Source organism: Nerophis lumbriciformis, linkage group LG04 (assembly GCF_033978685.3).
Source record: "Nerophis lumbriciformis linkage group LG04, RoL_Nlum_v2.1, whole genome shotgun sequence".
Taxonomy (NCBI): Eukaryota; Metazoa; Chordata; class Actinopteri; order Syngnathiformes; family Syngnathidae; genus Nerophis; species Nerophis lumbriciformis.
Genome location: NC_084551.2, coordinates 57,832,501 through 57,851,744, shown reverse-complemented (window position 1 = coordinate 57,851,744; position 19,244 = coordinate 57,832,501). Strand labels below are relative to the sequence as shown.

Genomic DNA, 19,244 nt, shown 5'->3' with positions numbered 1-19,244 from the left:
ATACTGTTGGTTGTTTACCACAGTGGTCCCCAACCACCGGGCCGCGGCCCGGTACTGGTCCGGGGATCGATTGGTATCGGGCCGCACAAGAAATATATATATTTTTTTCTTTTTTTAATTAAATCAACATAAAAAACACAAGATACACTTACAAGTAGTGCACCAACCCAAAACAACTCTCTCCCCCCTTTTGTTCTGGGCATTGAACATGAAGACTCTTCCTTCACTGTTCCGAGTGGCCATGAGAGTCTTGGCAGTGCCTGCCTCCAGTGCTCCAGTGGAGCGAGTTTTCAGCCATGGTGGCATCATACTACGCCCCCATCGTGCACAAATGACTGACAGACTCTTGGCTAATTTGGTCTTTTGCAAATGCAATGCAGCATAGGGCCCTGACATATAAAAAGTACAACTTTTTTGTTATGTTCACGTATATGTCATGTTTTTTCAATGTTAACACTTTTGTACAAATAAGTACATTTGCATATATTTTTCAATGTGTTTGTTCTGTAAAGGAATGAGTTAATGTTTAAAATGACTGGTTAATAGTGCTATTATAAAGTGCAATGTCAGCACAATTTTCTTTCCTGCAATTTAAAATGCACTTGTTTTAATAAATAAATACAGCGTTTGAAAAGCATACACAATCTGTGTTAATATATTAGTCTGTGGTTAAAAGGACTTGAAAGGACTCGAAACTCAAAATGCAGGACTTAGGACTTGACTTGAGACTTTCCAGTCTTGACTTTGGACTTGACTCGGGGCTTGCCTGTCTTGACTCGGGACTTGACTCGGACTTGAGGGCAAAGACTTGAGACTTACTTGTGACTTGCAAAACAATGACTTGGTCCCACCTCTGCTTGTTAATATTCAGCTCACCACATGTAAATGAAGTATTATTATTTAGAGGACTTTAATAGTGTACTTCTATCAGCTGCATTGTTAGCCACCTCTTACTTGCTGTATTGTACTATTTAGAATGCATTACACAACAACACATGCTGTCTTACATTGTGAATGATAGACAACATTCTAAATAAATGTGATTCCCCTTTAAAGTACAAAGTAAAGGAATGCAGACCAAGTATTGAAGAATGACACTTTACACTTTGGTGAAAAAAACATGAAATAGTTGATCATTTATCACACATTGTTCATGCTTTTCTAAAGCTGAACATATATATATATATATATATATATATATATATATATATATATATATATATATATATATATATATATATGTATGTATATATATATATATATATGTATATACATACATATATATATATGTATATATATATATATATATGTATATACATACATATATATATATATATATATATATATATGTATGCAAAATACGATTAGGGTATCGCAACTGGCTCACCTTTCCAGGTACACGCCCCTGCACCATCTGTGAGCCTGTGGCCTCGCTCTCTTCATCTCTCCTTCCTTTAAGGCACGGGCGGGACTCTGCATGGCAGAGACGTCCTCCTCCCTGAGCCAAGACTAAGCTTGACCGCATACCTCAACTGGACATGAGTTGGTTGGCATCAGCAGGTTCTCAAATGGGCACGTCCCGTCATCAACGTTTCGTCGAATTAAGCCCATGACGCTTCAGAGGGGCTCGACGGCAGATCCAGCGTCCTGGATCTAGCCCTGCTGAACTCTATGTCCCTAGTCCTTCAGTAGGTCGGCTCTGCCACCGCACTTTTCTTTGTATCCAAATCCAGCGTGATGCCCTTTTAGTGGTGTTGGCTACCAGCCGCTTCCTAGCCAGCCACTCCATCCCTAGCAGTCCGAGGGCTCTCTAGAGCGACTGCCCCGCAAAGCCTCTACAGCCCATCTCCCCCGGTAGGTTCCAGGCCTTCCATCCCTTTTGCTGGCTCTCGAGGATGAGGGTTTGGTACTTCTTGAGCTTGCGTTCGTACGCCTCCTCCATCCTCTCTTCCCAAGGTACTGTCAGCTGGATAAGCACCACCTGTTTGGTTCCTCTAGACCACAGAACAATATCAGGTCTCAGGGTAGTGTGGGCTATATCCTCTGGGAATTTGAGCTGCTTCTTCAGGTCGGCCCGCATCTCCCAGTCGCTTGCTGTGGCCAGGACTCCTTTGTTCCAGGACTCCTTTGTTCCTCCCTCCTGCTGCTGCGCTTTCACCTGCTCTGAGGAAGTGGATGAAGAGAGCTGCCTTGTCTTCTTCCTGGCCTGATCAACACCCTCTGCCAGCTGAGCAAGAATCTGGTCATGACGCCACCGGAACTTGCCATCTGCTAAACTTGAGTGACAAGAGGAGAGGACATGCTCCAGGTTAGCTATCTTCCCGCAGAGTGTGCAGCTGGGGCTCTCTACCATTCCCCAAGTATGGAGGTTTGATGGGGTGGGCAGGACATCATACAGTATGTAGAACACAGCAGGAACTTGATCCGGTGGCCTTCCATGCTCCAGATGTCCTGCCAGGTTAGAGATCTGTCTTTCACACTCTCCCATCTAGTCCAGCTGCCTTGTTTTTTCATGGCTACTTTCCTCCTCAGCCTTTCGGACCTCCCTCTGCACCAAGTCTCGCTGCTCCTTTGGGTCAGCTTTGTTCCATCTTGTTCTGGATGAGCAACCCAGACCAAGTCTTCCCTGGGCTACTGATCCCACAATGTCCACGTGATGCAGTCCATCCTCCGCCTCCCTCAGTGCTTTGCTGGCTGACCACTTTCTGCCTGACCTGACCACAATGCCTGCCTGCCTGCCGTACTCGCTCGTCTCTGCTGTCTCGTAGCATCATGGCCTGTCGTGTTTTTGTCACCTTGTACTCCTCCACCACTGATGTTACTGGCAGCTGGAGCTTGCTTCCTGTGCTGTACAGTCCAATGGAACAGAAGCTTCTTGGGACACCCAGCCATCTCCTCAAGTAGGTGTTCAACTTCCTCTCCAGACTCTCAACTGTGGATACAGGTACCTCATAAACCTCTCCAGACTCTCAACTGTGGATACAGGTACCTCATAAACCTCTCCAGACTCTCAACTGTGGATACAGGTACCTCATAAACCTCTCCAGACTCTTAACTGTGGATACAGGTACCTCATAAACCTCTCCAGACTCTTAATTGTGGATACAGGTACCTCATAAACCTCTCCAGACTCTTAACTGTGGATACAGGTACCTCATAAATCTCTCCAGACTCTCAACTGTGGATACAGGTACCTCATAAACCTCTCCAGACTCTCAACTGTGGATACAGGTACCTCATAAACCTCTCCAGACTCTTAACTGTGGATACAGGTACCTCATAAACCTCTCCAGACTCTCAACTGTGGATACAGGTACCTCATAAACCTCTCCAGACTCTTAACTGTGGATACAGGTACCTCATAAACCTCTCCAGACTCTCAACTGTGGATACAGGTACCTCATAAACCTCTCCAGACTCTCAACTGTGGATACAGGTACCTCATAAACCTCTCCAGACTCTCAACTGTGGATACAGGTACCTCATAAACCTCTCCAGACTCTCAACTGTGGATACAGGTACCTCATAAACCAGGAGTGGCCAGAGCAGACGGGGGAGAAGCCCATGTTGGTAACTCCAGGCCTTGTACTTGCCCGGGAGGCCACTCTTTTCGAGGGATGTCATCCAGGCTTCTGCTTGGCTAAGCATTTCTTTCACACTCAGTCAGTCATTGAGGTCTGCCCTGTACCACTTCCCAAGCACTTCACAGGTTTCTCTTGGACAGTTGGGATGATGTTCTCCATGATCTTAAAGCGAAACTGGTCCTGAACACGCCCTTTCTTCAGAACCAGGCTTCTGGACTTTGCCGGTCTGAACTCCACCCTTGCCTTTTATATATATATATATATATATATATATATATATATATATATATATATGTGTGTGTGTATATATCAAGGGTGATGGGTCAAATGTAGAGAATAATTTTGTGTGTGTGTGACAATCATTGGTACTTTCACTTTTTTTTTTGTATACTGTATATCCATCAATTTTCTACCGCTTGTCCCTTTTGGGGTCGCAGGGGGTGCTGGAGCCTATCTCAGCTGCATTCGGGCGGAAGGCGGAGTACACCCTGGACAAGTCGCCATCTCATCATGTATATGTAGGAAGAAAATAAGAAATAGTTGTACCGGAAGACCAGAGGGGGCGCTAGTGAGTCTCATGTATTTCTTTATTGGCGCAGAAGAAGACAAGCGGAAGTGAATACTTTTTTAAATGTTTTTTTATTGAACAAACATACATTATTAATTCACACAAAAGTCAAGGCACTTTCAACATCAAGGAAAGAAAACAAAAGCAAATACAGATAGAGTATTAAATATTAATAATAATAATAATACAAAATATGGGGAAAAAAAAGACAAAAAGGGTTACCTAAATCACTTTAAATGTTTTTAACAGAGAAATCAATTTAAGGGCTTTTGTACTCTAAATCATCCTCCAAGATGTGATTGATAAATGTAAAGCATGAAGCCAGTTCTTACTTTCATACTTCCACATTTATGTAGAACATTGTTTTGCCTGGATCATAATAATGTTGACAAACATTTATAAGTTACAGTCCTTTATAAAAAATACCAAATGTGATGTCTTCTATAGAGAATGTTGACATCTCCACACGGAAGTCAATCATGTTTGTCAACAAAAGTCCTGGACAAAAGGGAAGTAGAAAGGCGTGTCCAACACACATAAAGGCACGTGTCACAACAATTATTGCAGAAGGAGGGAGACAATGGTTCCACAAAACATTGATGTGTGTGTGTGTGTGTGTGTGTGTGTGTGTGTGTGTGTGTGTATATATATATATATATATATATATATATATATATATATATATATATATATATATGCAGAGGTGGGTAGTAACGCGCTACATTTACTCCGTTACATCTACTTGAGTAACTTTTGGGATAAATTGTACTTCTAAGAGTAGTTTTAATGCAACTTACTTTTACTTTTACTTGAGTATATTTATAGAGAAGAAACGCTACTTTTACTCCGCTACTTTTACTCCGCTACTTTTATCTACATTCAGCTCGCTACTCGCTACTAATTTTTATCGATCTGTTAATGCACGCTTTGTTTGTTTTGGTCTGTCAGACAGACCTTCAAAGTGCCTGCGTTACTGGTGACGTTTCACTTCGTTCCACCAATAAAATGCAGTCACTAGTGACGTTTGACTCCGTTCCACCAATCAGATGCAGTCACTGGTGACGTTGGACCAATCAAACAGAGCCAGGCGGTCACATGACCTGACTTAAACAAGTTGAAAAACTTATTGGGGTGTTACCATTTAGTGGTCAATTGTACGGAATATGTACTGTACTGTGCAATCTACTAATAAAAGTTTCAATCAATCAATCAAAAGTGTGAAGGAAAAAAGACACTTTTTTATTTCAAACGTACATCCCGTCACAAGCCTAAAGACTGACTGCACAGTTCCTGTCTTCACAATAAAAGTGCCGCTCCATCGCGCCTGCGCTTTCAAAATAAGAGTCTCCGAAAGCCAGCGCAAACAAGCTAGCAAGCTACGGAATTTGCCGCCAATGTATTTCTTGTAAAGTGTGTGAAAACGAATATGGAAGCTGGACAAATAAGATACCAAAAACCAACCACTTTCATGTGGTATTAGACAGAAAGGAGGAACTTTTTTTCTCCTGCATTTGAAAACGTGGACGTTAAGCACTGATGTCTGATTCCAATCAATGCAAGTCATCAGAATCAGGTAATACACCAACTTATATTCTTGTCAACATGAAAGAAAGGAATCTATATGTGTTAAACATGCATGTATATTCATTAAAACACCTTTAACATGTAAACAAAAACGGCAAAATAAATAAATATAAATGATATACTGTATATATCAATGTATGTGTATATAAATCAATGTTTGTGTATATATGTATATATATATATGATATGTGTGTGTATGTTACTCATCAGTTACTCAGTACTTGAGTAGTTTTTTCACAACATACTTTTTACTTTTACTCAAGTAAATATTTGGGTGACTACTCATTACTTTTACTTGAGTAATAAATCTCTAAAGTAACAGTACTCTTACTTGAGTACAATTTCTGGCTACTCTACCCACCACTGTATATATATATATATATATATATATATATATATATATATATATATATATATATATATATATATATATATATATATATTAGTGTATCTGTCGGAAGAAAAGCATAAATAGTTGCACCGGAAGACCAGAGGGGGCGCTAGTGAGTCTGATGTATTTGTTTATTGGCGCAGAAGAAGACAAGCGGAAGTGAATAATGTTTGTGGAAGCGCAGCCGTCCGAGCACGTAAACATCTCGTTTGGAGCGTCAACAAGTTTGTGTAAACATCTCGTTTTGGAGCGTCAACAAGTTTGTGAATGATGTTTGAGAACTTGAGAGAAAGACTTCACTTGGTGCAACAGGATTTAACGACAGGGTTAGTCTCCTTCCTTTTATCATTTGCCGACATTTCGCGCCACATTCTGTCTTAACGACGGCCGCGGGAGACGCAAAGTCAACATAAACATCAACATGACGGAGTCTCGTGTAAACGGCCGAGCGTTGACTTTGTTGTCCTTCTTCTTAGCGGCTGACGGTGATTGATGGCAGCTGACAGTCACGTGATGCACGGTCACGTGATTGAAGCCTTTCTGTACTGTAATAAGAGAAAAGGGTTAGGACCAATACTCCACATTCAACTTATCACTTGTCATGCTTATTTATTTACTTGTCATGCTTATTTATTTATTTACTTGTCATGCTTATTTATTTACTGCCTACTTTCTCTCAATCTCTGCCGTCTTTTCACGGACTCACGTGACAGACATCTGACATCTACACAATGACGTAAACATGTGATCATTATAGGCATGTGGTGATATGCCAGCTAGCGATCAGCGCGCCAGCTAGTGATCAGCATGCATGCTGCTTCTCCAGGAAATGAGCAGTATTAGCGTGCCACGAGTTTACCCGAGTGCTGATATCATTAACACTGTTTATCATTAGCACTGTTTATTATTAAGACTGTTTATCATTAACACTGTTTATTATTAACACCGTTTATCATTAACACTGATTATTATTAACACTGTTTATCATTAACACTGTTTGATCATTAACACTGATTATTATAAACACTGTTTGATCATTAACACTGTTTATCATTAACACTGATTATTATCAACACTGTTTATCATTAACACTGTATTATTAACACTGATGATCATTAACAATGTTTATCATTAACACTGTTTATCATTAACACTGATTATTATTAACACTGATTATCATTAACACTGTTTATCATTAACACAGATTATTATTAAAGGTGTTCTGTTATTGGACTTTTGTGCTCGTCACAGATTGTCGATAACAAACACCATGTTCAAACATAAGGGTGTCCATATGTGCACTTGGCACCAGGAAACCCTAGGCCGCAGTTCCATGATCGACTTTGTAGTTGTGTCATCGGATTTGCGGTCTCATGTTTTGGACACTCGGGTGAAGAGAGGGGCGGAGCTTTCTACCGATCACCACCTGGTGGTGAGTTGGCTGCGATGGTGGGGGAGGATGCCGGACAGACCTGGCAGGCCCAAACGCATTGTGAGGTTTTGCTGGGAACGCCTGGCAGAGTCTCCTGTCAGAGAGAGTTTCAATTCCCACCTCCGGAAGAACTTTGAACATGTCACGAGGGAGGTGCTGGACATTGAGTCCGAGTGGACAATGTTCCGTACCTCTATTGTCGAGGCGGCCGATTGGAGCTGTGGCCGCAAGGTAGTTGGTGCCTGTCGTGGCGGTAATCCTAGAACCCGTTGGTGGACGCCAGCGGTGAGGGATGCCGTCAGGCTGAAGAAGGAGTCCTATCGGGTTCTTTTGGCTCATGGGACTCCTGAGGCAGCAGACAGGTACCGACAGGCCAAGCGGTGTGCGGCTTCAGCGGTCGCGGAGGCAAAAACTCGGACATGGGAGGAGTTCGGGGAGGCCATGGAAAAAGACTTCCGGACGGCTTCGAAGCAATTCTGGACCACCATCCGCCGCCTCAGGAAGGGGAAGCAGTGCAGTGTCAACAACGTGTATGGTGGGGATGGTGCTCTGCTGACCTCGACTGCGGATGTTGTGGATCGGTGGAGGGAATACTTTGAAGACCTCCTCAATCCTACCAGCACGTCTTCCTATGAGGAAGCAGAGCCTGGGGAATCTGTGGTGGGCTCTCCTATTTCTGGGGCTGAGGTTGCCGAGGTAGTTAAAAAGCTCCTCGGTGGCAAGGCCCCGGGGGTGGATGAGATCCGCCCGGAGTTCCTTAAGGCTCTGGATGTTGTGGGGCTGTCTTGGTTGACAAGACTCTGCAACATCGCGTGGACATCGGGGGCGGTACCTCTGGATTGGCAGACCGGGGTGGTGGTTCCTCTCTTTAAGAAGGGGAACCGGAGGGTGTGTTCCAACTATCGTGGGATCACACTCCTCAGCCTTCCCGGTAAGGTCTATTCAGGTGTACTGGAGAGGAGGCTACGCCGGATAGTCGAACCTCGGATTCAGGAGGAACAGTGTGGTTTTCTCCCTGGTCGTGGAACTGTGGACCAGCTCTATACTCTCGGCAGGGTCCTTGAGGGTGCATGGGAGTTTGCCCAACCAGTCTACATGTGCTTTGTGGACTTGGAGAAGGCATTCGACCGTGTACCCCGGGAAGTCCTGTGGGGAGTGCTCAGAGAGTATGGGGTAACAGACTGTCTTATTGTGGCAGTTCGCTCCCTGTATAATCAGTGTCAGAGCTTGGTCCGCATTGCCGGCAGTAAGTCAGACACGTTTCCAGTGAGGGTTGGACTCCGCCAAGGCTGCCCTTTGTCACCGATTCTGTTCATAACCTTTATGGACAGAATTTCTAGGCGCAGTCAGGGCGTTGAGGGGATCTGGTTTGGTGGCTGCAGGATTAGGTCACTGCTATTTGCAGATGATGTGGTCCTGATGGCTTCCTCCGGCCAAGATCTTCAGCTCTCACTGGATCGGTTCGCAGCCGAGTGTGAAGCGACTGGGATGGGAATCAGCACCTCCAAGTCCGAGTCCATGGTTCTCTCCCGGAAAAGGGTGGAGTGCCATCTCCGGGTTGGGGAGGAGATCTTGCCCCAAGTGGAGGAGTTCAAGTACCTCGGAGTCTTGTTCACGAGTGGGGGAAGAGTGGATGGTGAGATCGACAGGCAGATCGGTGCGGCGTATTCAGTAATGCGGACGCTGTATCGATCCGTTGTGGTGAAGAAGGAGCTGAGCCGGAAGGCAAAGCTCTCAATTTACCGGTCGATCTACGTTCCCATCCTCACCTATGGTCATGAGCTTTGGGTCATGACCGAAAGGACAAGATCACGGGTACAAGCGGCCGAAATGAGTTTCCTCCGCCGAGTGGCGGGGCTCTCCCTTAGAGATAGGGTGAGAAGCTCTGTCATTCGGGGGGGAGCTCAAAGTAAAGCCGCTGCTCCTCCACATGGAGAGGAGCCAGATGAGGTGGTTCGGGCATCTGGTCAGGATGCCACCCGAACGCCTCCCTAGGAAGGTGTTTCGGGCACGTCCGACCGGTAGGAGGCCACGGGGAAGACCCAGGACACGCTGGGAAGACTATCTCTCCCGGCTGGCCTGGGAACGCCTCGGGATCCCCCGGGAGGAGCTGGACGAAGTGGCTGGGGAGAGGGAAGTCTGGGCTTCCCTGCTTAAGCTGCTGCCCCCGCGACCCGACCTCGGATAAGCGGAAGAAGATGGATGGATGGATTATTAACACTGATTTTTATTAACACTGTTTATCAATAACACTGATGATCATTAACACTGTTTATCATTAACACTGATTAGTATAAACACTGTTTTTCATTAACATTGTTTATCATTAACACTGATTATAATAAACACTGTTTATCGTTAACACTGATTAGTATAAACACTGTTTATCATTAACACTGATGACCATTAACACTGTTTATCATTAACACTGATTATTATAAACACTGTTTATCATTAACACTGTTTATCATTAACACTGATGATCACTAACACTGTTTATCATTAACACTGATTATTATAAACACTGTTTATCATTAACACTATTATTAACACTGATGATCATTAACACTGATTATTATTAACACTGTTTATCATTAACACTGTTTATCATTAACACTGATTGTTATTAACACTGTTTATCATTAACACTGATTATCATTAACACTGTTTATCATTAACACTGATTATCATTAACACTGATTATTATTAACACTGATTATCATTAACACTGTTTATCATTAACACTGATGATCATTAACACTGTTTATCATTAACACTGATTAGTATAAACACTGTTTATCATTAACACCGATTATAATAAACACTGTTTATCATTAACACTGAGGGTATAAACACTGTTTATCATTAACACTGATTATCATTAACACTGATTATTATAAACATTGTTTATCATTAACACTGTTTATCATTAACACTGATTATCATTAACAGTGTTTATCATTAAGACTGTTTATCATTAGATGTCTGCAGGAATGCCTTTCCAGGAGTTGTCTTGCCTGCTGGTAGTCATGTTTCCTTTTGCTGCTGATCTTGTCATCAATCAATCAATCAATCAATCAATCAATCAATCAATCAATGTTTACTCATATAGCCCTAAATAAGGTGATGCTTGCGTAGTTTGTTAATTAGCCTCTGAATGTCATTTTCATGGAACCAATCACGGTGTTTCCTCCCCATGAAAGCAAGAGTATCAGCTGTCGACGGCCTCTCGGAAGGACTTCCAGTCCTCTTCCAAGCCGCAGTATGTCGGACAGGAACTGCTGCAACACTTCCATGTGGGGAGTTAGCTGAGGTGTTGATCTTAGCCATCTTCCTTTTCCAGGCTCGCTGTATGGTCTATGGTCTTCTTGCTCTGAAGCCTGCGACCAGTAGTCTGTAATGTGAACATCCCACTGGTCTCTCCGCCGCACTACAGCATAGTCTGGCATGTGCCACTGCCTTGATCCAGGATGCATCCACGTGTTCTTGTACTTGTCTTGATCCAGGATGCATCCACGTGTTCTTGTACTTTCCTTGATCTAGGATGCATCCACGTGTTCTTGTACTTGCCTTGATCCAGGATGCATCCACTTGTTCTTGTACTTGCCTTGATCCAGGATGCATCCACGTGTACTTGTACTTGCCTTGATCCAGGATGCATCCACGTGTTCTTGTACTTGCCTTGATCCAGGATGCATCCACGTGTTCTTGTACTTGCCTTGATCCAGGATGCATCCACGTGTACTTGTACTTGCCTTGATCCAGGATGCATCCACGTGTTCTTGTACTTGTCTTGATCCAGGATGCATCCACGTGTACTTGTACTTGCCTTGATCCAGGATGCATCCACGTGTTCTTGTACTTGTCTTGATCCAGGATGCATCCACGTGTTCTTGTACTTGCCTTGATCCAGGATGCATCCACGTGTACTTGTACTTGCCTTGATCCAGGATGCATCCACGTGTCTTGTACTTGTCTTGATCCAGGATGCATCCACGTGTTCTTGTACTTGCCTTGATCCAGTATGCATCCACGTGTACTTGTACTTGCCTTGATCCAGGATGCATCCACGTGTTCTTGTACTTGCCTTGATCCAGGATGCATCCACGTGTTCTTGTACTTGCCTTGATCCAGGATGCAGTACTTGCCTTGATCCAGGATGCATCCACGTGTTCTTGTACTTGTCCACTTGCTGGAAAATGGTGCTGGTGATAGATAGTTCTTAGTGATTACACAGGGATGGCAGCATCCGTCCATTGGAGTTGCACTTGCCAGTCCCATGGCCTCCTGACTCTGCCAGGAGGTGTAGTCAGTTCCAACTTCAAATCTCCAAGGACCATAAGCTTGTCCTTGCTGTTGACTTCTAAGAGAAGTCGGTTCAGGTCCTCATAGAAGGCTTCTTTGATGTCGTCAGGGTTGGTCATGGTGGGAGCTAGGCGCTGATGACCGGGGCACAGCAGTCCTTTAGTGAGCCTGAGACGCAGGGTCATCCATGAGGTGGGCTGCCAAGCTGTCTTGCAAGCTTGGTGCGAATAACAAAGCCAACACCAGAGGTTCTCGGGGTGTCTTCAAAGCCAACACCAGAGGTTCTCGGGGTGTCTTCAAAGCCAACACCAGAGGTTCTCGGGGCGTCTTCAGAAGGTGTAACCTCCAGGGACTTCCTTGAGCAGTGAATCTTGTTTCACTCAGGGCTGCTTTTTCAATCTAGTACTGGCCGAGCAACCTGGCAATGCTCCGGTCTATCTTGCAGACTCCCTACATTCCATGCCCAAAGGTTAGTGGCTTCGTCTTGTTATTGTTGGTATTGTGATTGCTTGGTTGGATGGCCAGGCAGGCACGGCTTCCTGCTAGGAGCTGCATGATGTAGGCTTTTTTTAGGGATCCTTTTTTGCCTGACCAGCACATTAAGTTTTAAAGTGAGGAAGAGGTGTGCACACCCATCTACACCCTCTCACCTACCGACACTTCATGTCCAACAGGTGCAGAAACTGCCTTGGCAGGTGCAGCTTTGTTGTGTCTGTGTCCGAGGAAGACGTGTGAGCTCATCCTACCCTGCTGGATGGTCTTGGTTTTGCTCCCACCAGGGTGCCAAGTCAACACTGATGGGAGTGCCAGTTGAGTACTGGGTGACAGGTCACCAGTTGTAGATCCAAGCGACCTGACCTGACACCTGGTACTATATGTCATTAGTGGAAATACAGATGTGAAAAAATACATTTCATTTAGCATTTCTATTAGCATAAGCGGTTGAAGATGGACTGTAACATCATCTCTGAGTGAATGAATGCTGGCCTGTGGATGGATGGATGGATGGATGGATGGATGACGGTTGACTAAAACATGGTCGTGAGTAAAGTGCGTTCACTTCCAACTCAAAACAGCGTGTGTGACTTTTGAGGAGGAAATATTATTGTGGTACAAACGTTTGTGTGGTGTTGCTTCCTTATTTGTCATTGTTGCAAGCTGATTTCAATGTGACAGCGTGTCCTGATTACCTGGCTCAGCTGGACAAAAGACACCCATAGCAGTATCATTAGTCCTCGTGGACACACCTCATTAGGAACTGCTAACATGGACACACATCATTAGGAACTGCTAACATGGACACACCTCATTAGGAAGTGCTAACATGGACACACCTCATTAGGAAGTGCTAACATGGACACACCTCATTAGGAACTGCTAACATGGACACACCTCATTAGGAAGTGCTAACATGGACACGCCTCATTAGGAAGTGCTAACATGGACACACCTCATTAGGAAGTGCTAACATGGACACACCTCATTAGGAAGTGCTAACATGGACACACCTCATTAGGAAGTGCTAACATGGACACACCTAATTAGGAAGTGCTAACATGGACACACCTCATTAGGAAGTGCTAACATGGACACACCTCATTAGGAAGTGCTAACATGGACACACCTCATTAGGAAGTGCTAACATGGACACACCTCATTAGGAAGTGCTAACATGGACACACCTCATTAGGAACTGCTAACATGGACACACCTCATTAGGAAGTGCTAACATGGACACACCTCATTAGGAAGTGCTAACATGGACACGCCTCATTAGGAAGTGCTAACATGGACACACCTCATTAGGAAGTGATAACACGGAGACACCTCATTAGGAAGTGCTAACATGGACACACCTCATTAGGAAGTGCTAACATGGACACACCTCATTAGGAAGTGCTAACATGGACACACCTCATTAGGAACTGCTAACATGGACACACCTCATTAGGAAGTGCTAACATGGACACACCTCATTAGGAAGTGCTAACATGGACACGCCTCATTAGGAAGTGCTAACATGGACACACCTCATTAGGAAGTGCTAACACGGAGACACCTCATTAGGAAGTGCTAACATGGACACACCTCACTAGGAACTGCTAACATGGACACACCTCATTAGGAAGTGCTAACATGGACACACCTCATTAGGAACTGCTAACATGGACACACCTCATTAGGAAGTGCTAACATGGACACACCTCATTAGGAAGTGCTAACATGGACACACCTCATTAGGAAGTGCTAACATGGACACACCTCATTAGGAAGTGCTAACATGGACACACCTCATTAGGAAGTGCTAACATGGACACACCTCATTAGGAAGTGCTAACATGGACACACCTCATTAGGAAGTGCTAACACGGAGACACCTCATTAGGAAGTGCTAACATGGACACACCTCATTAGGAAGTGCTAACATGGACACACCTCATTAGGAAGTGCTAACATGGACACACCTCATTAGGAACTGCTAACATGGACACACCTCATTAGGAAGTGCTAACATGGACACACCTCATTAGGAAGTGCTAACATGGACACGCCTCATTAGGAAGTGCTAACATGGACACACCTCATTAGGAAGTGCTAACACGGAGACACCTCATTAGGAAGTGCTAACATGGACACACCTCATTAGGAACTGCTAACATGGACACACCTCATTAGGAAGTGCTAACATGGACACACCTCATTAGGAACTGCTAACATGGACACACCTCATTAGGAAGTGCTAACATGGACACACCTCATTAGGAACTGTTAACACGGACACACCTTATTAGGAACTGTTAACACGGACACACCTCATTAGGAAGTGCTAACATGGACACACCTCATTAGGAACTGCTAACATGGACACACCTCATTAGGAAGTGCTAACATGGACACACCTCATTAGGAACTGCTAACATGGACACACCTCATTAGGAAGTGCTAACATGGACACACCTCATTAGGAACTGCTAACATGGACACACCTCATTAGGAAGTGCTAACATGGACACACCTCATTAGGAACTGTTAACACGGACACACCTCATTAGGAACTGTTAACACGGACACACCTCATTAGGAACTGTTAACACGGACACACCTCATTAGGAAGTGCTAACATGGACACACCTCATTAGGAACTGCTAACATGGACACACCTCATTAGGAAGTGCTAACATGGACACACTTCATTAGGAACTGCTAACATGGACACACCTCATTAGGAAGTGCTAACATGGACACACCTCATTAGGAACTGCTAACATGGACACACCTCACCTCATTAGGAACTGCTAACATGGACACACCTCATTAGGAAGTGCTAACATGGACACACCTCATTAGGAACTGCTAACATGGACACACCTCATTAGGAAGTGCTAACATGGACACACCTCATTAGGAACTGCTAACATGGACACACCTCATTAGGAAGTGCTAACATGGACACACCTCATTAGGAACTGTTAACACGGACACACCTTATTAGGAACTGTTAACACGGACACACCTCATTAGGAAGTGCTAACATGGACACACCTCATTAGGAACTGCTAACATGGACACACCTCATTAGGAAGTGCTAACATGGACACACCTCATTAGGAACTGCTAACATGGACACACCTCATTAGGAACTGTTAACACGGACACACCTCATTAGGAAGTGCTAACATGGACACACCTCATTAGGAAGTGCTAACATGGACACACCTCATTAGGAAGTGCTAACATGGACACACCTCATTAGGAACTGTTAACACGGACACACCTCATTAGGAACTGTTAACACGGACACACCTCATTAGGAACTGTTAACACGGACACACCTCATTAGGAACTGCTAACATGGACACACCTCATTAGGAAGTGCTAACATGGACACACCTCATTAGGAACTGCTAACATGGACACACCTCATTAGGAAGTGCTAACATGGACACACCTCATTAGGAACTGTTAACACGGACACACCTCATTAGGAACTGTTAACACGGACACACCTCATTAGGAACTGTTAACACGGACACACCTCATTAGGAAGTGCTAACATGGACACACCTCATTTCCTAAATAAGATGATCAATAACTTTGCCATTCTGCATTGCTATAATCATGTGGCTATGAATATTCATGTTGATATTCATTCATATTTCGTGTTGATGTTCATTATATTCATTCATATTTCATGTTGGTATTCATTCATTCATATTTCATGTTGATATTCATTGTATTAATTCATATTTCATGTTGATATTCATTGTATTCATTCATATTTCATGTTGATATTCATTCATTCATATTTCATGTTGATATTCATTCATTCATATTTCATGGTGATATTCATTAATTCATATTTCATGGTGATATTCATTATTTCATATTTCATGTTGATATTCATTCATTCATATTTCATGTTGATATTCATTCATTCATATTTCATGGTGATATTCATTAATTCATATTTCATGGTGATATTCATTATTTCATATTTCATGGTGATATTCATTCATTCATATTTCATGTTGATATTCATTCATTCATATTTCATGGTGATATTCATTCATTCATATTTCATGGTGATATTCATTATTTCATATTTCATGTTGATATTCATTCATTCATATTTCATGTTGATATTCATTCATTCATATTTCATGGTGATATTCATTAATTCATATTTCATGTTGATATTCATTCATTCATATTTCATGTTGATATTCATTCATTCATATTTCATGTTGATATTCATTCATTCATATTTCATGGTGATATTCATTCATTCATATTTCATGGTGATATTCATTATTTCATATTTCATGTTGATATTCATTCATTCATATTTCATGTTGATATTCATTCATTCATATTTCATGGTGATATTCATTAATTCATATTTCATGGTGATATTCATTATTTCATATTTCATGGTGATATTCATTCATTCATATTTCATGTTGATATTCATTCATTCATATTTCATGTTGATATTCATTATTTCATATTTCATGGTGATATTCATTCATTCATATTTCATGTTGATATTCATTCATTCATATTTCATGGTGATATTCATTATTTCATATTTCATGTTGATATTCATTCATTCATATTTCATGTTGATATTCATTCATTCATATTTCATGTTGATATTCATTCATTCATATTTCATGGTGATATTCATTCATTCATATTTCATGGTGATATTCGTTCATTCATATTTCATGTTGATATTCATTCATTCATATTTCATGGTGATATTCATTATTTCATATTTCATGGTGATATTCATTCATTCATATTTCATGTTGATATTCATTCATTCATATTTCATGGTGATATTCATTATTTCATATTTCATGTTGATATTCATTATTTCATATTTCATGTTGATATTCATTCATTCATATTTCATGTTTACATTCATTGTATTCATTCATATTTCATGTTGATATTCATTGTATTCATTCATATTTCATGTTTATATTCATTGTATTCATTCATATTTCATGTTGATATTCATTGTATTAATTCATATTTCATGTTGATATTCATTAATTCATATTTCATGTTGATATTCATTGTATTAATTCATATTTCATGTTGATATTCATTCATTCATATTTCATGTTGATATTCATCAATTTATATTTCATGTTGATATTCATTAATTCATATTTCATGTTGATATTCATATTTCATGTTGATATTCATTCATTCATATTTCATGTTGATATTCATTCATTCATATTTCATGTTGATATTCATTCATTCATATTTCATGTTGATATTCATTTATTCATATTTCATGTTGATATTCATTCATTCATATTTCATGTTGATATTCATTAATTCATATTTCATGGTGATATTCATTAATTCATATTTCATGGTGATATTCATTATTTCATATTTCATGTTGATATTCATTCATTCATATTTCATGTTGATATTCATTCATTCATATTTCATGGTGATATTCATTCATTCATATTTCATGTTGATATTCATTCATTCGTATTTCATGTTGATGTTCATTCATTCATATTTCATGTTGATATTCATTCATTCATATTTCATGGTGATATTCATTCATTCGTATTTCATGTTGATATTCATTCATTCATATTTCATGTTGATATTCATTCATTCATATTTCATGGTGATATTCATTCATTCATATTTCATGGTGATATTCATTATTTCATATTTCATTGCTTTCTTTCTCCATTAGCCTGAAAACACTTGGAGACAAAACAAAGGAGTCCAAAAGCAGGAAGAAGTCCAGGTACACATTTCACCTTTTCTTCTTCTTCTTCTCCTCCTCCTCCTCCTCCTATATATGTACAAATGTATGCATGTGTACTCTTGCATGTATATATATAATTAAGTGTATGTGTAATTGACAGTTGTTTTAATGTTCAACATGAAAGTATTTGTTCTGCTTTCTTTTTCAGGTTTGAAGAAACTTTTCCTCTTTTCACTGCTGGACACCAAATCCTTGGCAGGTACACACACACACACACATTAACACACGCACACATAAACACACACGCACACACATAAACACACGCACGCACGCACACACGCAGGCACACACACACGCACGCATGCACTCATACACATATTAATGTTTTAGTGTGTGTGTGTGTGTGTGTGTGTGTGTGTGTGTGTGTGTGTGTGTGTGTGTGTGTGTGTGTGTGTGTGTGTGTGTGTGTGTGTGTGTGTGTGTGTGTGTAGGTATGAGGAGAGCTGGTTTGTACTACACAAGAAAACTAAAGACTGTGGTCACGCTGCACAGGTAAGTCTACTACTATGTGTACTACTTGTAATACTTGTACTGTGTGTACTACTTGTACTATGTGTACAACTTGTACTGTGTGTATTACTTGTACTGTGTGTATTATTTGTACTACTTGTACTATGTGTATTACTTGTAATGCTTGGACTATGTGTACTACTTGCACTATACTTATACCTCTGTGTGCTACGTGTACTATGTAGTACCACTTGTACTGCGTGTACAGTGTGTACTACATGTACTATGTGTACTACGATTGTCTGAAGAGAGATTGAATATCATTGATGGTATATAGTGTACATCATTGATGGTATATAGTGTACATCATTGATGGTATATAGTGTACATCATTGATGGTATATAATGTAAATCATTGATGGTATATAATGTACATCATTGATGGTATATAGTGTACATCATTGATGGTATATAGTGTAAATCATTGATGGTATATAATGTACATCATTGATGGTATATAATGTAAATCATTGATGGTATATAATGTACATCATTGATGGTATATAGTGTACATCATTGATGGTATATAGTGTACATCATTGGTGGTATATAATGTA

The 19,244-nt window shown here is 41.5% G+C and overlaps 1 protein-coding gene across 2 annotated transcripts in view; it reads left to right on the top strand.

The window, feature by feature from the left end:
* The first annotated feature begins 6,228 nt into the window (after nt 1-6,228).
* The window catches only part of LOC133604969 (dysbindin-A-like), a 31,392-nt gene continuing 18,376 nt past the window's right edge, over nt 6,229-19,244 (top strand). Inside the window, exons 1-5 of one of the 2 annotated variants that reach the window (XM_072912926.1) lie at nt 6,229-6,358; nt 6,394-6,453; nt 18,103-18,156; nt 18,326-18,376; nt 18,609-18,669. In XM_072912926.1, coding sequence (XP_072769027.1) covers nt 6,395-6,453; nt 18,103-18,156; nt 18,326-18,376; nt 18,609-18,669 — 225 coding nt within the window. In that variant the 5' untranslated portion in view covers nt 6,229-6,358; nt 6,394. The other variant, XM_072912927.1, reaches the window with a different exon arrangement.